Genomic DNA, 27,389 nt, shown 5'->3' on the forward strand with positions numbered 1-27,389 from the left:
CGTGGCTTTTCAAATAAATTAGTATTTCTTATCGTTTTGGAATCATGTTGATTTTTATTATATTAAGTAGTACATGTTCAATTTGAAAGATTGAAGCATACAGTAAGAATGTTAAAATACCACGAAATTAAATGAAAGGCAACGTGAAATTATCGACACAATTCTAGATTATTACACATTTTCGATTAAGCTTTATTTATCTTAAAAATATGTTAATTTACACAGAAAATTAAAAATTTACAGAGTCTCTTCTAGCTTGTTTATTTTCGGATTGTTTTCGTTTTTCAAAGAGTCTTTTTCTTGCTGCATTAAGCTTTTGTTTTCTCTTTAATTCCAGGGTCTCTGGAGATACTTCTGGTGGTGGTTTGATGGCATCTCTTATTAGAGTTCTCAATTTTTCAAGAGCATCAGCTAGGTTCAATTGTTGAGATCTTGTTAGCTCTGACTTCACTGATAAGTAGCCTTCTTTAGATAATTTAGTTTTATGCTGTAACAAATATGTTAATATAAGCAATCTCTTATTTTACAAACGACTTCTGCAAGACATAGAGTACCAACCAATTCTAATAGCTTCTCTTTAACCTCGTCTGATAACCATTTGGCACTTTCTAGATGAAATCTTACATCCACTTTGCTATTTGTTTTATTTACATGCTGTCCTCCAGGGCCACTGCTGCGGCTGTATTTAATTTCAATTTCTTTCAGAGGTATATAACCATTGAATTTTGCATCTGGATTTTCAGGAACCTAAAAAGGATTAATAGAAAAATATATTTAAATAAAACTTGTATAGAAATGAAAAAGTTATGCATCAAGGTTTGCTGACATAGAAGATATAAATAATGAATGTAAAATATCGTTGAATGATTGAAAAAGAACTTGCATTATACTTTATAGATGTTGATAAACAATAAACGCTTACAAAGTCTGGTGTATATAGTTTTAGGTTACTCGTTGGATAAAGCTTATCAAGAGCATAAGCACTTTTATATGTATATGATCTTCCAGTGTTAAATAAATATCGATTTGTTACATCATTTTTCAGAATTTGAATCCAGTGTCTGTTGGCAATATTCATTTTGTTTTATGTCAAAGCTTCAAAACTGTAGCATAACCTCTAAGTATATATTGTCGGAATATAGCTTACTATCGCTACTGTAGACGTTCGAGAATCGATACCTGAAAAATACTGTTATCGATGTATCGATAATTTGAATTCGGTAGATTTCTTTTTCCCGCGAAAAGAAGAGTAATAATTTCATTTACAAAGTTTAGATTGGAATTGTGTACTTTGTGATACATCAATTGTAAGCGTTTCTTAGTTTCTTGTTATTTTACAAGAAAATAACTGTTCTCTTTCCTGTAAATAGATATACACGAGGCAGTGGTAGGCATACATTTTGTAAACCAGTTTTTCTTGTCGTCGAAACGGTTTCTAAATAATCTGATCCTGAATTTCGGGCAAATCGCTATTCGAACAAAACGCCGGCTCCTAGGTAAAACAATTTATTACTACCACGTCGGACGTGTTCTTGCGCAACTGACCACCATAAGAAAAAAAAAAAAAAAAAAAAATTGGATTTTCTAGGCATACGTGCGCCGATTGGTAAATCCGTTGCAGACTTGCATTCCAGGCACAGATACACGCCAAATACACGTGTGTTCGTTGGCCATGCGAGCTTCTTTACACGCCTCTCACGAATTCTCTATAAATATAAACGTTCAGCCATTGTAAGAGAAAGTAACGTTGCAACCATTATAGTTTGCCGATTAAAAAATAATTCAACCAGAGGGTGTCTTTGTTCAGAAGTTATTAAAATATTGAAAAAAAAAAAGAATCGAATCACATAAATTTATCATAGACAATAGAATATATACTTATCAGAAATTTTGTTTTAGATCAACTAAGGAAGGAACAAAGTGCCTTTGCCTGGAGAACTCTGGTTGCACCTGTTGAAGTTCATGGACGAACAGAGTTCCTCTCCGTGTGAATGTAATCACGCAGCATCAATCATGCGTGAGTTAGATAAAAGGAATAATTACGTAAACCATGGTTCGAGTGAAATACTCCTTCCAGGATCTTAAGTTATCCAATCGATTTATTGTGGAAAGAAAAAAAAAAAATAGCAGTGCATTCGACCGGAATACGTCTTGGTCGAGACTAGAGGGTGAATCACGTAAACGAGCTGTAAATGTTGTTTCGTTGAAAGTATGTATTATATTAGGTGCTAGTTTTTACAGCTTTGTCTCTATTATACTGTATTCTAACTTACAATTAGATTAAGTTTTGTCATAATTTAATATAACCCAGATCAGATTTGCCATGACCCAGGCTGGGGTGAAGTCAACCGAGTCCTCAACCATATCCTACATAATTCATTAAAGCATCATCATAAACTTGTGCCTTATTAAAGTTCGACTACAGGACATGCATATTGGAAATTTTCATTGGACATGCATCCTGAAAGTATAAATTCATCCAGACACAAGATTTATTATACCTTTAGACAAAAACACCCGATCATTCTTCTCCAGGAAAGGTTACATTTTTCACATGGCGTCCACCCGAGTCTTGGATAAATTCCACTAGTGGCCCGATGTAAAATAAAATAAGACAAAAGTTAGGTTCGACAACACGAACTGCCGTGTTACGGCGTATCCGTATCCTGTTTTTGGCTTAATTTTATATAGAGGTTAGAAGGAACACGATGACAGCGATGATACGTAGATTTTTCCTCCTACAGGATCGTAACATTTTACCCAATAATAAAAAGAAGGTAAAATAAAAAATGTAAAATACTCTGCAGCGACGTTGATAAACGGCTTAGGAGCGTTTCGTTGCATCCTACCAAAGCAGAGACGACGATATTAACATATATTAATAAGCAACATTCGTATCTCTTTTCGAAAGTTGTCTTTTTATCGAGTCGTGAAACTTTTAATTATACATATTGAAAAAAATTCACTCTCAAATCCCATGAAAGTTATCTCAAATTCGACTCTTTCTTTCTTTCTACTTTCTCGATAGGATTTTGGGAGTGACAAGTGTTCCTTTATTTTAGAATTTTCGAATTTTCGAATTTTAGAACCCTAGAACCTTAGAATGTTGATGGGGCTCAAGCTGGCTAATTTGTAATTTGTTTAGAGAATGATCTAATTGTAAGGTAAAAATCCACTACAACAATTACAGTGAAATTTGATTAAAGCAATATGTAATGGATACCGAACAAACGTCAATGTAACAAGTAATTGATCATAATCAATGCGGCAATTATTCGTGGAAATAATGGTTGAGAATTTGCTTTATCTAAATGATTTACGGTATGCTATTATTCAACTGCATTCTGGAGAACTGCATTCAATCAAAAGGAAATATACATATACATAGGTATGTGTCTTTTCTATTATGGGTAAAATGTTGTCAGAATCTAAAAATCTTATTCGATTAGAATGATTTAGCCGTTTCTGTTTCAGTGGATCTGTTTCGCAAAAGCGATTGCGCGATCGGTGCCATCGTGTCACGAGAGGGATCGTTCTGTATAATCGATCGGCTGTGCGATCGATTTTATCATTTATGTAATCCGATGGTTTTTCGCCGGTGCAATAACCCGTAACTTAGTAGCGGCCTTGTCACAGTATTTACCCGGGTAAAACACAAAGGCCCGAGTTAAGAAGTTCGGTGTCCTTGCGGCCAATCGCTCGTCAGTTATTACCGTCTTTTCCAGAATGCGTTTCTGCAATCCCTCGAACGATTGCAAAACTTCAATTGCGTCAATAGTTTACCATATAATAACACTATGCACATTTAACCCTCCTGGGTTTCGAGTATCATCAAGGACGTCGTCGCTTCTTCGGGGTCACCCTCTGCATACATACGTAATACATACGTAATACATACACATCGGTCATTTTCACTCATTTGCATCGATGCGATAAAAAATTGTTTATTTATTATTAATAATAATAATAATAATAATAATAATATAGAGGGTTGGAAATTGGTTGAAAAAATTTCTAATCTAAATATTTATCTTGATGACAAAATGACATGGCATAAGATAAAGTGACAGAGGCGTTAACGATTCCTAATTGAACTCAACGCGGTTTCAAAGTTGCAGACGTTTCTCAATCTATGCCATAATATTTACTAAGGTTGCATAAAAAGAGTAGCAAGAAATTATTGCTAATATTTAGTTCCTTGAACTATCGCAAGAAGGTAGTAGCCTTGAATAGATGTTTATTCATTGATTTACAACTATCGTAAATTCGTAAGCAAACAATTGATGAATATCTTACAGTTCGCGTATTCTCATTAGACTGATTAGACTGTACGGTTTCTGCCTAATCATGTTCGAGAAACTTAGTAATCCTCTCTTGGTAAGATTAATTTCATTTCATTAGTCATCAGTCAGTCTTCGCGTTACACACGTATCTTTTGTAAGATGATTGAGGGTTCAATGTAATTATCGGTGAAAGCACCTGTACGTTTTGATCAGGATCTAACGATGAAAAGGAAGACGTGCCTCGAGAAAGTGTATTTAGGGATTGAATGACCTGGTTCGTTAAAATCGACGTTAGCCACGTTAGATGTTTGTAGATAAAATGGAAAGCTGTACATAAGGAAATTGTGTTCATTTTAGGAGAGCGCAGAGGGTGCAACACGTCTGCGATCATTAAGGACCAATCGTACGGAATGGAAGGAATGCGTCTCTTCTTTTCTGCTAGAGTTGCCGCGCCGCGCCGCGCCGCGCCGCGCCGGATTGTGCAACAAACCACGTGTCTTGGGTCCGTTGTGTCGGTGATGTTGGAGCTAGAGGAACACACGTTGACTAATGCAACGAAGATGCATCTCTGCTGGGTTACAACGTCGGCCCCTAACCGTCGCGTCGTTCGGTATGGATATTATGAAACAAACAAGGATGTCTGCGGCGGAAAGCGGGTCAGTGCACGGTTCGTTTGTCTTACGCTTGGTTCCTGGATCGTTTCACCTCCGCCATCTTGCTTCTGTTTTCTTTTTCAAACCCTTTAAACTTTGTTTCAGGAACGCACGGTTCAAGATGGACTTGCAAAGAAAACTATCCTGCACGTGTGATATTCATTTGAAATTTCCTAAATGGCAATGTATGTATCTTTCGCAACGAATTATGGTAAATTTGTTATTTAAAATACCTATCATTAATGTCTGATATTTAGACATTATTGGGAGGTTCTTCGTAAAATTAAAGCCAAATTGCAACATTAGTATAATACATTAAATGTAATATTATGCAACGTTCGGATTATAAATCTCCGTTTCCTGGGAACAGAGAAATTTCGATGTTTAATTAAGGACAATCTCAAGGCTAGAAATATTTAACGAGTTCCAATGATGATCTACATAAAAAAAAAAAAAAAAAAAAAAAAAAAAAAAAAAAAAAAACAGAAGAAAAATAGTAAACGAATCCATTAACGAATCGAAGAGAAAAAAATGTGAAAAAATGAGTTTGCCCTTTCCTACCACGAGAGCGGAGACATGTGATCGACTGAAACGAGAGGTCCAGAGATCCTTACGAGATTGAAAATAAACTGCGTCCTTGCGCGACACAAGCCCGTGTGATAGAATTCCTTCGAGAAGTTATTGGCCCCTTTCCATTTCAAGCAGATGTGCTCGACGATAGCTCCGACTGGACTAAACATTTTCCTCCTATGTGTTTGTTTGCGCTTTGCATTCTGTCACCAAGAATATTAAGTATATCGACCGTCTCTGAGATCGTGTCAGCCGATATATTAGGTAAATTTGTTCGATAGTTTTCTAATCGCAATGATTTCAGGATATCCGATTTATTGCAGCTTGATAGCTTGATGCTAATTTCGTAGCTTATGCATCAGTTTTTCAATATTAATGACCGATTCTCGATGACGTACATTAGCAGCAAAAAATATTGGATCTATCTATAATGGGAAACAAAATGGGAATTTTGAAATACGTCATTTTCTTTTTTATTTGCTAGCTTACAAATGAAAAGAAATATTCTAACATCATTGTCGTATCTTTTCAGATTTTCTGTGGATTCGAATTTTCTGCGCGACAATCAGACTTGCAAGTGTCTTGATAATCTATGAACGTAATGTTAGCGAACGTCCTACTATGTATGTGAAAGAATGTTTACACCCACGTAGGTACACGTTATGCATGCCTAATATAATCGTCATGCCTATGAAAACGATAGAAATTGATGTACGGTGTCGTCTATAAGAAAGAACGCTTAATTAATTTGACGTGGAAAATCAATCGACGCTCCTTTTATTTACTGCTGCATTTCAGAATAGTCATCCTGGCGTAACGAGATGTAACGCAAGCGAGAGAAAGTTGTTATGTTTTTAGCCCATATTACCTACGATATTTAACCGCGTTGAATGACCAAATCTCTACAGACCGGCAAGTGCACAGATACAGAGTGCCTTCGATCTCAATCTGGTAATACTTTAAGATATTCTTTTTAATCGCTATTTTAAATTTTCAATATTTTCCCGTGCTCCCATGAACTTGAAAAGTGGCGCAAAAATATGATAACGATAACAATTATTTCATTAATTGAAATTACTAGAATTTTTTTAAAATAAAGAAACACCTAATAGTTATGCACTAACAAATTTAAATCGAAATATTCTTAGAAATCCATTAAATACAGGAATATAGAGGTTCTTTTTCTCGATAATCCTTGTTCGACAAAAACGACTGAAATCGCAGGCCCATAGTGAGTCAAGTTTATTTTTAAAGACGCAGCAGTTCCGTTTGACAGACCGACTGGTCGAAAGAATTCTTAAAATGTGCAGCTCGCTTCCGTTTACGAATGTTACGGGAATTAATCAATGATGAATTAAAACCTTGAACCGATTTCGATCGCACGTTAGACACGAATCATTCATCGACGAGCGATTCGTAGACGACGCGTTCAAGGATATTTTATTTATACAATCGTGTCTCTGAATGTTCGATGGGTCAACGTAATATCACGATACTAGTCTTTTTACACGGCTGGTACTAGTTTTTCACTTGTACCAATTCATCCCTAAACCTAAACACGTGACCGTAAATGACACGACGTGACACACGGTGCGACATGACGTGACGAAAAGAGTCCTCCTGTATGCTTGTCACACATCGGAATTGCTTATTGAGTAATGTTCGCTCTTACTCTCGCTGTTGATACGAACCCGTATGACACACTGACATAAAAATCGACTTATGGTAACTACTTCTCGTAATATGCCTGGTGGGGATAGATCTGGAAGAAGAAAATGAGAGAAATGTTCTTGAACGGTAGTTTGCCGCTAAATGGGATGCATATGATACCGAATTTTATGAATTTTATGAAATTTTTAAATTCCTAGTCTTACCTAAGATATCTTTTTTGCAACTGATCAATTTTTCACCAAGGTACTATAATACTTTTTTACAGAGAATAAAAATACGCTTCGATCGAGGTATAACAAAATGTATATTTCGAATAAAAATTTGTAACATGGAGGCCACGCAACACATCTTCGTATTGTGCTCGGAGTGCAAGAAATCTCGAAAAAACGACCTTTCGAATTTCACTGGAACACCGATGAAATTTCTGTCTCACTTCTCTTGCTCCTTTTCCCTTTACAGCTGCCAGTCAGATCGGAGTCTCATTGCTGCTGTTAGGTTTGCAAATTAAACGATTCGGCCAGAGAAATTTTGGAACGACATATTGTTAAGCAGCATCGAAATATAAAATAATTCTTAATTTTTAATTTCTTACCAAATTTCACATTACGTACATTTATTACAGTATGGTAATTACATGTTAATTTGCTGCGATCTGGAGTCACTGGATCAGTTATTCCCTTCAAGGTTTAAAAATGGCGTTCAAGAAGTTGAGCAGCTGATTCTTAATTATTTATATCAGAAAAATAAAGCCTCAGATTAGAAAATGTTAAGGGAAGGCTTAAGGGATATTCATCTGAAGAAATAGAAAGCTGGTAGTTTTCTGGAATATTATGGTTATATCGTTGCAATAATTTATAAGCGTTGATCAGTATTCGAACTTAAAGGTGATGCAAATTAATGCAGAAGGAGAAATTTCAGATGACTATAAAATTCAAATTAAATTAGGAAGTGAACGTTCTTGTTTTTATGTTTTTTTTTTCACTCTTCATTTATTAAAACATTCGTGTAAGTAACGTTTAAATTTTTAAATTAAATTTAATAAAACAATTCAGAAAAGTTTCGAAAATAGACGCAAGCTTTCATTCTCATTTTTTTCCAGGATGTGACGTAATGTTTGACACGATTTTACTTCTCGATACATTATTAGAATGCGGAAACGATTGATGAAGTGTGCGCCGAGTGTTTTACACAAATACGTAAATCAAACGGTAACTTTTCATTACTGGGAGCTATTTATAAACAGTAAGTACGATATAGAAAAATATTTAAGCATCTCATTAATCAGAACTCGTGTCATTTAATCAGGACTAAATGTAATTTTCTTCTCTGGTGAGTATTTTAACAAGAATGTATATATTTTGAATATTGCATCTAACGCATCACATCCTTAGCTGTTATTAATCATGTGATGAAAAAGAGACAGGAAACATCTGGGGCCTTTCTTGTTTCTCTTTCAACAACACTTTCACTGTGTCCCGTGACTCTGATCCCCTTGCTTCCCTCTTCGTTCTTGTCCTCCTTACAAGAAGCTCTTACAAGTGAAACTTTCGACCATTCTCGTCCTCGATTTTTCATAAGAACCATGGTCAATAATTTTCCCGATACCGATGGAATGAGGAAAAATAGCAGCGAGCCATTTTCAAGATCAGCCTGGACGATCGTGAGCGGTCGATGAATTCGGAAGCTCTTCAGCTTCTTATGTTAGACGAACCATTTATCTAGGACAATTTTTCTCGATTTCTTTTTCTTTCATTTAAACTACATTTGGAATCATGTGCTCGCACTTTCCGATCATTTCCCTCGGATCATTAGAGGCGTTTACGTAATAAAATTCACAAAGTAGCATTTCTGAAAATAGAGTAGATATATCGAAGGCGGAAGTAAAAGTAAGAAGGAAATATGGTGTTCGAAGCTTTAAATACTAGAGCTGACAGTCAGTTTTGTTTTAGAATCTATCAGGTTTCACCTTAGAAAATGCCTGATTAACCATCTATGGAAACGTGTTACTGATAAAGCTGTAACGTTACAACACCTATGACGTAAATTAGCCAATCATTAGCTGTAAAGTAATGAAATATCGACTGTCCAAACGATTTCCGATTCGCTAACGAAATCGAAGTTTCTCCACGGATGAAAGTAGAATTGCAAGCAGAATGTCGATTTATATTCAGAGGTCAAGGTCACGACGTGGCATCACCACCGAAATAATCAGAATTGGGCGTGACGAGGAGGGATCTCTTCGCGTTCCACTTAATATCTTTCGACGACCTCTTTCGATTAACGAAAGGTTGAAACAATTGTAGCCGAATGAAATTGACGGTGAACGGTATGGTGTAAGATATCGTTGGACGATCCTTTCGACGATCACATGACAATTACGACATTCTATTCTGATCGGCGCGATTCTTTGTTCCCTGCTTCTAAGAATTTTTCTCATCCCTTTTTACTTCCACGCAACCCTCTTCTTCCTCCTCTCCTTTAGGAGGATAGGAATAAAAAATTGAAGAAACAATGGACAGAGAAGAGAGAGGCATAGGTGCATCGCCCTCCGGTATACCGGAGTACATATTGTTCAAACAACTCTGCGGTCGAGTTGTTGGAAGCAAATGGCGGAAGGAGCCCTCGTATCGTATTAAATCCATATTAAATCTGTCTTGAAGATCAAACTGAAATTACATGAGAAGAAGAAGAAGAAGAAGAAGAAGAAGAGAGGGGAGTAATCTGTGTTGAAAAACGGGTGAACCGTGCTGGTATCATTAGGTTCCTTCCGCGTAGTGCTTTCGCTGTCGTTCCATTCTCCGCGGTTGCAACTTGTTCCACTCGGGTTTTCTTCGCACGTGACACGATCCACGGGTTCCTCGACTCGTCTCCTCCTTCCAGTTCACTTTCCGTCTCTGCCTCATCCAAGTATCTCTTATAAGAACCTCTCGTTTTTCACGTGACTAGTAGCATCATCTCTTTCTCTTCTCTAGGATGCAGTTGCACATAACATAGAGAAGAGAAGAGAAGAGAAGAGAAGAGAAGAGAAGAGAAGAGAAGTGCATCCTCCTGCTCCTTCTTAGGATCGTCCTTTCCCTCTGAAAGAGTAATTGCGGAGCATCGTGCTTTCTCTTTCTCGCTTCAATCACTCCTCCTCGTTGAATGTACGTAACACCAAAGGACCCGTCGCGTCGTCTCTTCTCTGTTGCAGAATTTCGTTTATCCTTCATCGTTGCTCTCTGTTCGACAATCGGTAGTCTCGTAAGAGCGTCCTCGTTTTCACGTGACTGAAGAGTCTTATCTTCTCTGTCGTAGACAACCACGTCGGTCTCTCTTTTTCCTGCTGGCACTCGTGACTCGTCGACGGTCTTCGCCGGTGCCTCTCGTGGCACCTCTCGCTTTCACTCGTTCGTGTGAAGAGGCTATCGCGGACCCCGAGTCCCCGAGAGCTCAGTATCCGCCGGACCGTCGCCGCGTGGTTCGATGTCGTCTACATTGTCACGGCTGCTAATTAAACGCTAAGTGCATCGTTCAACAGGGAAGTGTTTTTTATTTTCTTTTTCTTTTTCTTTTTCATTTTCATTTTCTTTCTTCGATCCTGTAAACGTTCCATGATCGTTTTCGCGATCAAACAGCCGACTCTTTAGAGATCTATTCTCTCCGCCAAGTGCTGCTCGATTGACGGATCAGGGAACGATGAGGCTCCACTCGCTCAGGTATGAATCTATTCGAGGAAATTGGCTTTAACAATTGGTTAATTGTTTAAATTTCAACTTTCAACTTACCTTCTCCTCTTTCTTTTTTTTTCATCGAAAAAAGGCTGCTATTGTGCAGCTAGTTAACGTGTTAGGATACAGAAATTCTCCGGTTTCATCATTGTAAGCCGCGTGTAATCGAGATATTTTTGTCAGTGGCCGCTCGTGCGTGCGACGAATAAGAATTGGATGTAATCCACCGGCCGGACAGGAAGTGACCGTTCAAAAGTGAAAGTTAACGTATTCGTTTTTCGAGCCACGAATTTTCGAGCCACGAATCGGCTCAACCCTTTCCCTGACAGATCTTGGATAACGTTATTCCCTTATTTATCTTCTGTTCTTGGAACGTGGAAGGATAGGAATTTTCCTCCTAGACGAAGTCAGCTTCCTTTCCGAGGCTTTCTCTAGGTTCTCTTCAAAACCAACAACACCTTGCACCTACTCTTATAGTCAAGAGATGCCTACACTGCACCCAAGTGTACCGATAAACGCCTATTGTGTTGCGTCGACTTTATTTCGATAGAAGAAAACAGCTGGCCGATAGACCCGCATAATGGAACTGGTTTTATCTGTCAAACTACAGCTAACTGTATAGAAGAACTTTGGCGTGGGTTAAAAAAATTAAGCGATCAGATACAAAAGTCACGGAAAGTCGTAAGAAAGTAATTATTTTCCATTACCATTCAGTTGCAGTGGAGAGAATAGAATTGCACACGTAATATCTATAAATGAGTTATTCTCTTGCTTTCTGTTGAACGTAAATGAGAAGAAAAGAAAAATGAATCGTAAATGGATTTTCCTGGTGATTATCATCCATCGATCACCGTAATTGCCACGTAATGCTTTCTTTGTATTCATCAGAGTGAATTGTTATTAATCGTTTGAAACAAATTGGGAATGAGATTGCTCCGAAACTAGAGGCACTTGTTTCGAAGCTGCGCCGTCAAGTGATACGAACTACTATTAGTCAGACCCTAACGACTTTATAACTACTGGAAATGGTTCAGTTGACCGCCGCGCGCCGCAGTAGATACAGCACACTTCGTTGGGATGCTCTACTTGGTCCGCGTTTTATAGACCTTTTACACTTACACTAATTTCAATATGCATGGACGTTCATTTTGGCATTTGCATTGTTCGTCATTCGAACTTTCAACATTTACCACGTTTACAGTAGTAGAGGAAGAATAAATTGTGATCATCGATGTTTTCATTGCCACGCATTTGCGTACAAATGTATTCAACAGATCGTAAAAGTAGCGATTGCTTGATTAAATAAGGGGAATTCACTCGAATCACAGAACTTTCCTAGTAATAAATTTTAATAACGAGCACGCTCAGCTATGAGAAACATAGTGGCATAATTTCAATTAGCTGTTTATTATTTCAAGGAAAACATAATGCAAAATGTATTTAGATAGGAAGTTTATTTCAATTGTCATCTTTCAATTAACACAGAATTCTTAGAAAATTAGTAGAATATATTCCACTCAACTAGGCTGTTAGCATTTTTGTTAGAAATAGAAAGTAATAATAATAGGAAAGATTGATAGAAAAATCATGCATGAACGTTCACGGTGAAATTTACACAGTCTGCAGAAAAACATTGAATCTCCCTTAAGATGCCACTCTTCTCATTGTCAGAAATAAATGTTGATTTAAAGAAAAATTCAAAATTCATTAATGCTGCTCGGTGAAAAATATTTTCGGTATTTTTATTCGTTCGTAAGTCTGTTGTTTTCACTTATTCATTAATAATTAATCGTAGGTATGCATTTATAAAGCAGGAAGTGTTGAAGGTATATTTAAGCGAAAGTTACCTGAAATTGAATAAAAGATGAGATTATTCAGCAAATCGATGGAATTTCAACTATAGAATATCCGTAAATTCTTTTTTAGATAGATAGATAGATAGATAGAGATAATAAATTCGAACCTGCTCGATCAGCTGTTTTCTGCCGGTATCCGCAGAATCAAGTCCCATATTGCAAAACGGTTAAGGACTTGTCGATTTCGTTGAACGTGGAAAATTGATTGGACGCGCTACTGGTACCGCGAATGCAATGAAACGATTTAACCGCGTCCATCAGAAAAAGTTACTTTGTGCAAGCGTGCCATTTAACCGTGGCCGTTGTGTCGTTCGTCGAACCGCAGAGATCCCCGTTTGGCAAGCCAGTCATTTTTTCTCCACTTTGTCGTCGAGTGGTTTGAAAATTTCCTGTCACGACCACCAGTGAAACTAAGGACACGACGATCGAACAGAGAGACACTCGAAGGACGTTGCCCTCGTCTAAGGATGCCTGTATTTACAACTGTGCTGAATTCACGGTAGAACGAACACGTGCATTATTAGGTTACTAATCGTCGTAGCATTCATTATGTAGGACGGTAACCGTAACACGACTGCACGAAATGCAACCAGTTCGACATTAGTAGAATGATCAGTTTCAGTCATTCAAAGTGACCTTAAAATTTTTGAAATGTCTCCATTTCGAAAAGCAACTCATAGAACAGGTGCGCAGACAAAGTTTAGCCCTGAAAGAAACTAGGTCATCCCGTATATTCTTGCAAAGCTTCTCTTATCTGGATTTCGATAAAAATTCATTGACCGTAGAAAAAAAGGTAATATCTCTTCGGATAAATATAAATAACAGTATGTATATATGTATGTATGTATGTAGGTACTTCTCGAGAAACGAGAGTGGAACGTGTTACTTTCTCTCTCGAAACTGCGGCCCATGAAGTGTTCACTCTCTTTTATGTTGATGTACCTGGATACTCTCGGTGATGGTGGAATTACTAGGAAAATAAAAAGAAAATGAAATCAGACATTGAACGACGCGCGAGCACGGAAAATTGTGACAAGGTTAATATACTTAATTCCTGCTTTCACCATCCCATCGTCTCTAAGTACCTCGGAGAGATTCGATCCTGATATCTTTTATAGATTATCCTGATGAAATCCGGATGTCCTGTTATAAGTACCGTGAAAGATTCGAAATTGATCGAAATCTTGCTACATTAGAATTTCTATTATTCGAGAAAGAAATGTTTAAAGGAGCAACGACTTTTGTCTCTGGATTACGAGAAGAAACTGGCAAAAAAGTTACGTAAATTATTGTCACGCTTCTACCTCTGCATGATTACGGTAAGAAGCGTGCAAAAACGAGGATAACGGTGTCATAGATGAGGAAGTCAAGGAGAACGACTTACCGGCAATCTTTATCTTTCTTCTAAAAATTCTAATAGTTAAAATTCCCTTTTCACTATTTCGGTGTAGAGTGTCTTCCAATTAAATTCCATGTTTACATAACAGTCCACGTGATCGTATAGAAATCAAATATCAAAGAGATGAATTTATCAGAAGATATAATTGAAAAAAAGTATAAGGTGGATAAAAGAAGATTCATCAATGAAATTATTGTTCACCCTGTTCCTACGTAACTTGTTTACGGTAAAACGAATAAGTACCATTTTTTTGTACCAGTAGGTAGAATTTTGGCAAGTGCACGTGTTTAGTAAGTAGTAGAGTATCGTAATCACGGCGACCTTCGATCACAGTATAGAAAAGTGGTGGTGTCCGTGTTGAACGGCACGAAGCCGCTTTTCTCATGGGCAAGACTCTCGACCAGTGTCCCAGAAGCACTTTCACCCGTGGACACTTCCTCGGCATCGTGTTCGTTCACCAGCTCGCTCTTTTCCCGTAAAATCCCTAGAGAAAGAAGGAACAAGGTCGCGAGACTATTGTGCAAATCTATCAGCGGCATTAAAGAGCTCTTCGACCGTCATTATACATACATATATATGTATGTAGCAACGGTTGCCTTTACGTGGGTCATTTAAAAAGGTACACTTTAGCGCAACGAGAATCACCGGGAATCTAACTTAAAAATTAACTTTATCTAATCTGGAGCCAATGATGAATAGCGAGACGAATAATTCAATTCGTAAAGCTTAATGGATAAACTTTCAGTCGATCTAATAAAACATCTTGAGCCGGATTTCATTTTCGTTTCTCACCGAAGAAATGTGAATGAGAAATTTGGTCGAGAAGCTGGTCGAAAGTGTACAGAGAAACGTTCCCCGTCTCATAAATATTTCATCTTTCCCTCTTTTATTGAACCGTGAATTGGCAATGTTATTTAGAAGCTATAAAAAGCGTTAATTAAAATGCCCTCACAGTTCTCAAAATATACTCACTCTGGAGAGAGATACTTTTGTCTACTCGATACATAAAAAGGAAAAGACAAAAGAGAAAAGAACAAGATCTAATAGACTTAGAAACGGGTAGCAAGCAGGTTACCGATGGACAAACTTATCTTCTATGACATTAATTTTTTGGCTGTCAGCCTGATGGAGAGGCACGTGCGTAGCCACGAAGAAAGATTTCTCCAGTTTCCGTTGACCCACTGACACTGAATCACTGGTGTTTGTGTACGACTTGGAGGCAAAAAAATAACTTGGTGTCTGTCTGTCCGTCCGCTCGAAGCCAGCTCTTTATCATTTAATTTTCAATTTTTCACTTACCTATTACGAGAGATTTACCTTCAATTATCATTGACATTCACTAACATCGAACCTATCCCAACTTACGACAAAGATCTGAATAATATAATAATCAAATCCTCGTTAATTAAAAAGTGAATAATTGGTGCAAAGGGAAACGAGTAATTGTAATTACAATTTTCTTTGCGTAAGAACGAGAAAGTCTCATAAGTTAGTCGAGAGAAGCATGAAACACGAATAAAAACAGTTTTTCCTAATCAGAAATGTTACGTGGGAGATAGTGAATCGTGAAAATTATACCGAGAAAGGTAAAAACGAGGAAATAGATTATCCTTCGCTTGCGTTCTCTGACATTGAATCGGTCGATCATTCGAACGGCAACGAGCGTTTTACGCATCGCTGAGCAAACGAGCGAGTGGTCATTGAATGTGGCGAAGGTGAAGAAACTAGAAAAAATGTAACAAACTTGACTTTGAATAGCTCTGAAGTAGCTCCGATAAAGATTTTACAGGTTGTTGAATTGCTGATCATCCCCAGGCCCGTATCAATAATTATCATTCTAACGTGTTAACGAAGCATACCTATTATCGTGTATCATATCTGACATAATTTCCAATCACAGCATTAAACTTACTTGCTAATGCAAACGTCATTAAAGTGACAAATACATGTTAGAAACGTCTATTGTCCTTAATTCGCAGTATTAGATACGAAGAAAAAGACCGATTATATCCGTTGAAAGCGTAAATTGAATCCGGAACACGGTGTTAATATAATCATCCATATTCAGTGGCATCTTGGTGCGTGAGTTTTCCCACGCACTTGAACATTTCCATACAAACAAACGGCATGGCATGGCATGGCATGGCATGGCATGGCATGGTGGTTCGAAGGAAAAATAACGAGTCTTTATTAAACAGGTTCTCTTTCTTTCCAGCGACTTTCTTACGCTTTCGAAAGCCGTGAAAGGAATTTCATGTTGCCACTCGATAACGGTCGATACTTTAATTCTGTCCGCTTTCGTGTTCCATGAAAATCGAGCCTTTATTCCGGTGTGAAAACCACTAAAAATTACGATCGAAGGGGGACCAAAAGTCCGGGAAACTTGGATCCCGATCCACGTAGAATTAGGATTGCTTGGCGTCAATCGTATGTGTGGTTCGTTATATGTATGTAGATCGCGTTTCAAAATTATAATTATTCTATTATATGTACAATATAATCTAATTAGTTGAAGTATTCTTATCATTCGGATACCGGTGGTTGAGAACGACTGACTAAAGTGGAATTTTTTCGAAAGTGAACCGGGTGTGTAGGTGATCGTAAGTTGAGAGGAACGAGGAGGATCTCGAAGAGGAAAACATCGATTACCAAGTAATCGTTGACCTTTCGATCCATAATCGTGCCAGGTCTTTCATTATTCCCTTTTCTTTTTATCTGCTCCATTCTTTGTACACCTTTACTTATTGCTACCATACATATTGTTATTCAATATTTAAACTTTTCTTCTTTGAATTTTCTTTTTTGCATACAGTTAATTTATCAATATCACCCGGTGAGATTTATCCAATACACTCTGGAATATTTCGCAACGAAAGATCTATTCGAAGGAAGGAAAAATTCTTGGACTCGATGATCGAGAGAATCCGTTCGCTGCTCTTGATCTTTCATGGCCTTTCTTTCTCTCTCTCTCTCTCTCTCTCTCTCTGTACCATTCGATCTCTGTTACTCTCGCAGAGAAAGTATGTGTAGTTAAACGGAGACATTCATGAAATCGCATACTTGACGATTTTCAAGATACATTTGGAAGCTGAGGAATCCTTGCTCATCCCAGTAAACCTGTTACCAACAATAAATGTCAACTATGTATAACTGCATAAGTGTCCTATCGATATTCTTAATACACTGTAGCTAGTTTTCTATGAAAAAGAAATTTCTCGTTTCCCATTAGGAATATATTAACACCAGAGCCTACGGTATTTACTGGATGACTCTGCGGAATCACCACTCGTGATCTGTATGGTATTATTATATTGAAAATGATTCAGCATCTCAAGGCCATTTCTCCAACCATAAATACAGTTATACACAAACGATGGTTTCTTTTATAATTTCGCTACGAGCAATAACTTTCTCGGCAGATTTAAAATGGAGAGTGTCCACTTTAATGGGTACAAAAAAAAAACAAGAAACACTGTCTCTAAACGTCCTTGAACGACCTACTAAATTTAGTATAATAATAACTGTCTTCGCTAGAACGTCGGTTTCTTAATGAAGCTGCTTGTACATAGTGAATGAAACTTTATTTCACAATCCTCACTATACCATAGAGTACTATAGTGAAGTTCCCGACTAGTTTTTTACTTTACTTTTACTAGATACAAATATATTATTTTCAAACTGCAATCAATTTTATGTTTCAGGTGCAGCTTAGCACTGCTATCCACCATAGTTCTTATGACATTAGCAATTACCACTACGACGACACTTGATCAGTTTGACATTTCAGGTGAGCAAATAATATCCATTCAGTTTAGGAAATTTCAGTAACCAATTATTATTTCTTTTTTTTTTAAATTTTAAATAATATAATTAAACTTTACATAAAACGGTTATATAATATTCATAAACTTACACTGAAAACGTTATACGAGTTCACACGTTGGTTAAGATCGGTTGTGACCTTTGCAAAAACTCACATTTGCATCTTTTATTGCTGTTTTTTTAATACATTCAGAATTATTTTGGGATTTATTTAACCTTTGAAGCCAGTGAGTTTAGAATTTTATTGAAAGTAAACCGTGATAAGACTCTGTTCTGTTATTGTTAATTACGAAACGATGTTTTATGCGCAGATTATTTGTACGGGGTGGATATAGATTTGCAAGCAAGAGCGCGTGCAGGAATCGAAGCCGAAAGATTCACGTACCAAACGAGAGCTAGGTGAGTCTTGAAACATTTAAGAGTGATGCACAGCTAATCTGACCAGCTATCAGTTAAGAACATTCTGGAGCATGTGAGGCTTTGTTAGCCTCCTTACAATACCCCATACAATTCATTTTTACATAATATCTTTGAACAATCAGTGGGCAAACTCGTCGGTGCAGAAAGCGAATCATGATGATTACAGTAAGTTATCTCGTGCTTCTGTTACGAAAATCTTATTCATCGTCTAAAAGAAATGGCAAATTAACGCTACCGATTAAGCAACGTTCAGCTTTCAAAGAAGGCCAACACAGCCACGTGCGTTTCCCTTTAACGAGCCACTGCTTATAACACCTTATAACAATTCTTCATTAACATAGTGGTACCGTAGAATTTTTAAGAATTTATTTGGAGTAGAGATGAATTTGAATCATCAAATAGTCCTATAATATTTAGCGTAGTCAAAGTCGGAAATACTTGTTCGGTAGATCTATTTACAATTAAAACATTAAATGTTTGTTAAATTATAGACAAACCTTTGAAAAAGTAGGAATCTTAGTTATTTTGAAATTGTCGATGATGCGATATGGTGGTGAGAGAGTATCAGGAAATGGTGCAAAGTGCAGGTAAGTGTACAAAGTAAAAGGAGAACGTTACGAAGCGAAAATAGCCATTGAACGTACTGAAATTTCTTACTGCAGGAGGGACGTCACGAGATTCGCATGCTCGCCACCAGTCACAAACCATCCTTCTTGCTCCATTTTCTTTCTTTTTCTCACCACATCGTTACAAAACTTTTACTTTCATGGTCGAGAAAAGGAGAGTCGATTGCGCCGCGTCCTTCCGTGGCGACAGGCATTTCAGCCACGAGGAAGGTTTCTCGTCCGACCATTACCATCCGACCGCTACTATCTCCTTTCCTCGACCTCAAGAAGGTCGCTGGCCGCAACTCGCGTCTTAGCGATTCTTCTCGGACACCACCACGTAGAAACGTAGAGAGTAAGTAAATCTTGAAAAGAAGTCGATGCGATCTGTATATCAATTAGCCTTGCCACGAATTCTATTAACTCGTTCTAACTAGATCATTTGTTTTTTCTCGGATATGTGATAAAAAGCGAGTAATAAAGAGTTGATTTGCATTTCTGAAGCTGGTACAGAATAAAAATCTGTTTGGCCATCGATTAGCAGAAGATTCGTTGAAAGAACGAAAGAAAGGTAATGTTTCTTTTAAAGGAAGAAACACAGTCTAGAACTGATACTATCACCGTCGTGAAACGTTCACCAAGATCGGCTTCCTTCCTGTTGCTGCTCGATCAGGCATTCCGTCCGACTCATCAGCGATTTCTTGCTCCTGAATGCCTTCTCTTTTTGCGCCCGATAGAAAGCCGTCGCTTGTTCGGTTGTTTTAATTAAAACGGGCAGGGTCACTTTTTACTCCATTCATTTCCGTTTCTATACTCCTTTCCAGGAGGAACCGACCGAGGCGGTCCAATTAATCCGTCCACGATTATTGCATCGTTCAAATGAATCGAATTTTCAATTAACACTTTTCACGAATTTTCGAGAAGAAAAATATTATAAATCGAGAGACGTTCTGCTCGATTATTCTTTCTTCCCTGGGATCCCTCTAATTCTAATTGATACAGCTTCCAGTGTCCGATACAATGTCAGATATTGTTCCGGCAAAGTAATTTGTACGTACATAACAAGCAATACTTTACTGTGCGAAAGCAATTTGATTTATAGACATGCACACGCACACGCACCATAGACAACTTCTTATTGTTGGAGATTTTACAAGGCTCGCATGACTCACGCGTGAATTATACTTCCTCGTTAGCGATGTATGTATCATGAACAACCGTTCAGGAAAAACATTTTTATTCCCGTTTTTGCATCAATTTTTCTCGTCATTTCTTTAAGGAAGTAAGTTGTACACTTACTAGAGGAGATTATTCTCTTTTTCAGAAGAATAAGCTAAGAGGAATTTTATTGATTTTTCAGGTACGAAAATGGGCCAGCATCGGGTGACGCTCCATGTAGGATCAAACCGGATAGACCATGCCCGCCAAGCAAGTATCGAACGCCTTCCGGTACTTGCAACAATGTCAGACATCCTGTTTGGGGAGCTCGGGGTGCACCCTTTTTGAAATTATTGCCAGCTGCATACACTGACGGTATTTATTTGTTTGTCAACGATCGCTTTCTATTAACTTATTGCAAATCTATAATGTAGCTGGTGTTCAAAGGCTCTATCTCATAGAGTCTGCTTCCGGTATTACTATTTCATTTGCTATTCTTTTTTCTCCAAGTACTACGAAGGTTACGTGCATGATATAAATTAAAATCGAGAGGGAAAATGAAGGTTGTGCATAAGCAAATTAGAAGATGCACTGTGATCTTATCTGTACATTCGCGATGAAATCAAGCTTCTACAAGGAAAATTGAATATAGGGGAATCCCCAAGATCGAAATTTTCACGATATTAATGTTACGCGATCTATAGACTGTGAAACTGTGAACGCTGTGAAAGAGTTGGGAAGATTATCGATGACAGACATTCACCGATCGCGTCACTTCCCGTATCGAGAAAGGAAAGTGAAAATTGGGACGAGCTAGACGCACGAGCTCAGATCCATTTTGAAGAGTGTTGGCATACTCGCAAGGATTAGAAAAGGCGAATTAGCATGCTAGAGGAGCGTCGAGCCAACGAAATAGAGAGTCATTGATTGCTTCATCGCTCGAGCGAATAGTAAGCAACTACCTACAGCCTCTTAGTTATACGTTCGTTTCTAAAGCAGAACGTCATTCTTGGAAAGAAAATTTCTTAAGAAGAAGCAATGATATTCGATAAAATCATCTTTGAACATTGTATAACGCGCTTACTTGATAAATTTATGACCGTCTTGTCCGGCTGTACCCTTAACAAGGAAATTTCTACAATATTTATTTTTTCATTTCAATATTACATCAAACGTACCTTTACTTTAATTTCTATAAATCAATATTTCATGAAACATTAATGACAGAAATGAAAGTGTATGGTTTTTAGGTAACGCGATATTCTGATAATTATTCATCTAGGAAGTATATTTGTTACGTAATTGAGCGAAATTTCTAATGCGTCAATTAAAAGTAGAAACTGCATAATTTTGTCGGAGGTTCTATTCGAAGAAGAACGACAGCTGGCGCCTGTGTTGTTGGACGTTGGACGGAAAAAATAGAAAAAAAGAATCCAAACAAAGATACGAAAGTGAAAAGCGCGAAGAAAGTAACTCGGGTGTTCCGGCCAGTGGTTCCCATGTGGATCGTGTCTTCCGACAATACCGACGATGAATTAGGGTACTACAAATAGATGCTCGATAATTCGCCCTTTTTTTTTTTTTTTAGATTTATTGGAAAGTATTCGAAGTGGATTTAAAATAAAACTTGTTAGCTTTGTACCGATTTTAGAAGATTTTATTTCTGTGGCTCGGAAGAACGTCTGTACTATACGAATTGACAGTCCTAATTAAACGGCCTACACGAAGGTTTGCACAACGTGTTTTGCAGAGATATCATTCTAAAGGGTAAAAGGTGCGCTGTATCGTGGCAACCGCAGTAAGAAGGATTTATGAATAAGCAGAAGTCTCGTACACGTTTACGGGAATATTTAAATGGCGAGTGTTCCCATGCTTGTCTCCACATGAAATGCACATGAATCAACTTAATTAGGGGCAAGGACGGAACTTGTTAAAATAGTTTTAGAACAGTTCGCGTTAGACTAAGATATTTGCAGGAATCGAGGGAATCGTCGCGTGCGTCGTCGTCGTCGTCGTCGTCGTCGTCGTAAATCAGCGTGGCTCGCCAATGCGGAGGATCGTCGAATCGAAAGATGACGATTACCGTGTAGAAAGGAATCGGTGTGCAATTCATTGTCAGCCTACTTTAACGCGGCGGCAATCGTCGAATACGGATAGCCATGCGTAACCATGACACAGAATTTCGACACGTATTGCACATTTCGAGGATCTGCTCCCCCTCCCTCCCTTCCTTCCTTCTTCCTCCGGATAATCGGCATTAAATACTATGAGTCATTCTATGCAACATTAGATAAGTAAATAAAGTTTTATAGGTACTTTTTATTTAGTGGACATTTATATTTTCTAGCATTTGAAGAATCATCTTTGCAGATTCCTTCTTTTCCAAAGCAAAATTACGAAAGCTAAAGACGGCTTTAATTTCCACCAGGTATCGCGAGTCCCCGTCAGTCGTTAAGCAACCACGTGCTTCCGACGCCTACGAAAGCAGTGTCGACGATGATCAACCACCTTCGTCTTTCGCCGGAGACTCACGAGGGTTTGACCAGTTTATCGGGCGTCTGGTCGGAACTGGTGCTGCAGGACATCGCATCGACGGTGCACCCATCGAACCAACGAAACTTATGCTGTTCCGCGGGAAACAGCAGGCATCCGGAATGTTACGAGATCCGTGACGAGGATGGCGGATGCAGCGAGTATTGGCGATCGGTGCCAACTTTGACCGTGTACAAGTGTAACTTTGACACCAGGGAACAGATGAACGGTGCATCCGCTTATTTGGATGGTTCCCATATCTACGGGGTAACCGACGAACAGTTGCATCAAATTAGAATGTACAATCGAGGGAAGGTGGACGTGTCCGCGTGTGAAATGTGTAACAAGACGGAGGATCAAGTTCTTGGAATGATGTACCGTGCAATCTTGAACGAGCACAATCGGATCGCGGAGAAGCTCGCGGAAGCGAACGAACACTGGGACGAAACGAAGCTGTTTCTGGAGGCTCGTCGATTGGTCGTGGCTCAGATTCAACACGTCACGCTGAACGAATACGTGCCGAGCATTCTTGGGGAAGGTGCTCGAATAGATGCCGAACTGATGCCGGTGACGAACGGATTCTACAGACGGTACTCCTCGTCCAACATCCCAGGCACGTACGACGGTGTCGCGTTGGCGGCTCTTCGCGCTCTCACGTCGCTTCGTACACATCGGATGATCAATGATGCCACGCGCCTCGAGGACCATGTGATCACCTCGGCGAATCGCGTAAGCCTTGATCTAAGCGACTCGACTTTCGAGACCCGGTTGCAAGCGAACGCGCGGCTTGTCCACGTGGGTCGCGATCATGGTATCCCCGGATACATCTACTTTGTCGCCGACTGTTCTGAAAACAATGTCACGGTAAAGTTACTTTTCATTCATTCATTTCTCAACCATTTCCTTCTTATTTCCTCTCGATAACCTTCTTTTTCTTCCTCAGATTCAGAATTTCAAGGATTTGGAACGCTTCATGCTGCCCGTGCACGCGAGATTACTGGAATCCATATATTCCCTAGTGGAAGACATAGATCTGCTTCTAGGTGGAATTTTGGAAATTCCGACCAAGGGCGTCGCGGTTGGACCAACGTTCGAGTGTCTCCTCAGAAGGCAGTTCATCAAAATCAGAAACTCGGATCGATTTTGGTACGAGAACGATATACCTCCTTCGGGATTGAACGCGGCTCAACTGGCTGAGATCAGAAAAGTTTCGCTAGCTGGTATACTCTGCGCGAATACGAACATTCAGAGGATCCAACCGAGGGCGTTCATACGAACGGATCCCTACTTAAATGCTAGAATAAACTGCGATCAGTACTCTGCTTTGGATCTAACACCGTGGAGAGAAGAGCCTCTTCCGGAACCGATGAGAAAAGAAATAACCAGAGAACCTGTTACATCGGAATTCATTCCTAATCTAAATCCGAGCGTGATAGCTGCTGCGGTGAAGAAGGCGGAAGCAGATTTAATCGAAAGAAAACAGCTCGAGTACAATTCATGGTTGGAACAAAGGATAGCGGATCCTAAATCGCCAGCAGGTACAGCGGCTAGCTTCTCGAAAGCCAACAGGGACGCTCTGCTATTAGCCAATTCGTCGATCGTCTACGAATTGGCTACCAACGAAATCCTGAACGGTATACATGGACTGAGACGTAGGAGACGACAAATCTTTGACACTACGGACAACGTCCTTGGCTTTCCCAACAACGACTTTTCTGATCTGCTGCAGAACGTGGATATATCTGGATTTTTATCTCAGAAGAAGCCAACGAATCACGAAGAAGTTGAATGTCCGGTAGACGACAGCCCCTGCGATCCGACTAGTCCGTACAGAACCCTCTCGGGTCACTGCAACAATCTCCGAAATCCCAACTTGGGAAAATCATTAACCACCTTCGCCAGATTGCTCCCTCCCGTTTACGAGGACGGCGTGTCGAAACCCAGAAGCACATCGGTCGCAGGGGCACCTCTACCCAATCCTAGAGTGGTATCCACGGTCATTCATCCGGACATCTCTAACCTCCATAACCGGTACACGCTTATGGTGATGCAGTTTGCTCAGTTCTTGGACCACGATCTGACGATGACCCCGATTCACAAAGGTTTCGCTGAATCGATACCGAGCTGTCGTTCGTGCGACTCCCCTCGTACCGTTCATCCCGAGTGTAACCCTTTCCCGGTGCCAGCCGGCGATCATTATTACCCAACGGTGAACGTTTCGTCTGGTGCACGAATGTGTTTCCCTTCCATGAGATCTCTGCCAGGGCAACAGCACTTGGGACCCCGGGAACAGATAAATCAGAACACCGGTTTCTTGGACGGTTCAGTGGTATACGGTGAGAACTCGTGTATCTGTAACGTGCTGCGTGGTTTCAATGGACGTATGAACATCACTCAGAGCCCGCATCGCGGATCAAAGGACCTTCTGCCCCAGTCACCCACCCATCCAGAGTGTAAAGCCAAGTCTGGATTCTGTTTCATCGGTGGTGATGGTCGTGCATCGGAACAGCCCGCGTTGACTGTCATGCACACCATATGGGTCCGTGAGCATAACAGACTGGTAGAAAGCTTGAGGCAGGTAAATCCTCACTGGGACGGGGAGAAATTGTTCCAACAGACTCGTCGTATACTCAGCGCGATGTTGCAACACGTAACCTATAACGAATTTCTACCAAGGATACTTGGTTGGAACGCTGTTACTTTGTACGGACTGAAACTTTTGCCTCAGGGTTACTACAAGGAATACTCTCCTACTTGCAATCCCAGTGTACTAACCGAATTCGCCACTGCGGCCTACAGAATCGGGCACTCGCTTCTGAGACCGCATTTACCGCGAATGGATCGGAACTATCAGAGCATCGAACCGTCCATATTACTGCGAGATGGATTTTTCGATCCGGACGCGCTCTACCAGCAAGGCATGTTGGACGAAATGATACGAGGTCTGGTTGCTACCCCTATGGAGACATTGGACCAATTCATTACCGGCGAAGTAACTAATCATCTGTTTGAAATTCGTGGTATACCCTACTCTGGAGTGGACCTGGTCGCGCTCAACATCCATCGTGCCAGGGACCATGGAATACCGTCTTACAACAATTACAGAGCACTCTGCAATCTAAAGAGGGCGACGACGTTCGAAGACTTGTCGAGAGAAATGGCACCGGAAGTTATAGCACGTATGAAACGTATCTACGCGTCTGTCGATGACATCGACTTGTTCCCTGGTGGAATGAGCGAAAGACCCCTTCAGGGTGGACTGGTAGGACCGACGTTTGCTTGCATAATAGCCATACAATTCCGTCAATCGAGGAAGTGCGATCGTTTCTGGTACGAGACCGATGATCCAAACATTCGATTTACCGAACATCAACTGGCAGAGATTCGTAAGGTCACTCTGTCGAAGATCATGTGCGAAAACATGGACGAGCAGAACGATATGCAGCGAGCTGCGTTCGATTTGCCCAGCAATTTCTTGAACCCCCGAGTACCTTGCAGCTCTATGCCTCACATGGATCTGTCTGCGTGGCGGGAAACGAGGCACGGCTGTCAAATCGGTGGACGAAACGTTGCTTTAGGGGAGTCAGGTTTCCCTACACCTTGCACCAGCTGCGTCTGTACAGCCGAAGGCGTACGTACTCTTGCTTTAGAATTTATAACAATCGATCTCCTTTTCTCATGAATTTTTATCATTTCCTTTTCAGACTCAATGCGCTTCTCTCAGGATCACGGACTGTAATCAGCTTCTACGCGAAGCTTCTCGAGAAGCGATTTTGCGCGACGACGTATGCACGGCTCAGTGCGGTTTCGTTTTGGCAGCCACGGAAGCTACCTCGAGACTTCAACAATTCACGACACCGGCCAGCTTTCCTGGTTTCGTGCAGCACAGGAACAGTTTAAGAAGCGTGCCGACGCCAGTTTCCTTCAATGGCTTCAAATTGCCAGACCTCTCGCAATTCGTAGGCTGAATGAGAAAGTCGTGTATCGGTACTCGTTGCTTATCTTAATAACTATCTCACACGCAAGACTCATTTGTCTTCCTTCGCGTGAAACTACACAATGACACTGAGGTTTAATTATCTATTTAACGAGCTGCGCTCATTATCGATAACTAAACTGTACAGAAATGTAAATTGTACCTACGTACTATATGTATTGCGTTTTGCGTGTGACACCCGCTCGTACCATACAATTTCAAACATCTTCCCGATGAGAGGTCAAACGGTACTCGTAGTATCGTATTCGAGTTTACCTGAAATTATCATTTCAAGTACGAACGTCGTCGTTTTAATTCACAACAAATACCTCTCATCTTTTACTCGTTACGTTTAGTAGTACTGTTACTTGATAGATTAGGTAAGAAATATTTAATTTACAGATGATGTGCTCTGAAAAAGTGTAATCAGGTCAGTACACGACCACGGTGCCTTTGTATAAACCTGTCATTGCCAGTTTGAAGGAAATATTTGTACAGTGATCTCGTGGTACACGGTTGCAGTGCGAAGACAAAAAGGACTCTAACATATTGTCATGGTATTTGCTAATGTTGTATCATTGTTAGGAAGAAGAGGAATGACCGATCAAATGGATGTGAGTGATATGTGTTTTAAGGAATTGCACTGGTATTGTTCCAGGCAAAATATTTTTCTACTTGTATAGTAATTTTAACGCGAAAATAACAAATGCGAACACAAAATTTTATTACGATGTGGT

The 27,389-nt window shown here is 39.5% G+C and overlaps 2 protein-coding genes and 1 long non-coding RNA gene across 4 annotated transcripts; 2 read left to right on the forward strand and 1 right to left on the reverse strand.

Moving 5' to 3' along the window:
* Positions 1-101: 101 nt before the first annotated feature.
* On the reverse strand, positions 102-1,164 carry LOC117610205 (large ribosomal subunit protein mL62). Its single transcript, XM_034337304.2, has 3 exons — positions 923-1,164; positions 559-747; positions 102-487 (listed from the first exon to the last, which is right to left on the reverse strand). The coding sequence occupies exons 1-3, from the start codon at positions 1,076-1,078 to the stop codon at positions 230-232; spliced, it is 603 nt and encodes a 200-aa protein (XP_034193195.1). The 5' UTR covers positions 1,079-1,164; the 3' UTR covers positions 102-229.
* Positions 1,165-4,750: 3,586 nt separating this feature from the next.
* LOC143306034 (uncharacterized) lies at positions 4,751-6,517 on the forward strand. The gene is made up of 3 exons (XR_013063349.1): positions 4,751-4,939; positions 5,042-5,121; positions 5,207-6,517. It is a non-coding gene; the product is annotated as an uncharacterized LOC143306034 (long non-coding RNA).
* Positions 6,518-7,818: 1,301 nt separating this feature from the next.
* On the forward strand, positions 7,819-27,194 carry LOC117610193 (uncharacterized). Of its 2 annotated transcripts, XM_034337273.2 has the most exons (8): positions 7,819-8,182; positions 8,277-8,419; positions 17,841-17,926; positions 18,273-18,360; positions 20,347-20,519; positions 22,573-23,540; positions 23,620-26,307; positions 26,381-27,194. In XM_034337273.2, exons 3-8 carry the CDS (start codon positions 17,875-17,877, stop codon positions 26,642-26,644), a joined length of 4,233 nt encoding a protein of 1,410 aa, XP_034193164.1. In that variant the 5' UTR covers positions 7,819-8,182; positions 8,277-8,419; positions 17,841-17,874; the 3' UTR covers positions 26,645-27,194. The 2 variants fall into 2 exon arrangements, with proteins under 2 accessions (XP_034193164.1, XP_034193163.1); XM_034337272.2 differs by lacking the exons at positions 7,819-8,182; positions 8,277-8,419 and adding an exon at positions 10,248-10,872.
* The last annotated feature ends 195 nt before the right edge of the window (positions 27,195-27,389 follow it).

Source organism: Osmia lignaria, chromosome 13 (genome assembly GCF_051020975.1).
Source record: "Osmia lignaria lignaria isolate PbOS001 chromosome 13, iyOsmLign1, whole genome shotgun sequence".
Classification (NCBI taxonomy): Eukaryota; Metazoa; Arthropoda; class Insecta; order Hymenoptera; family Megachilidae; genus Osmia; species Osmia lignaria.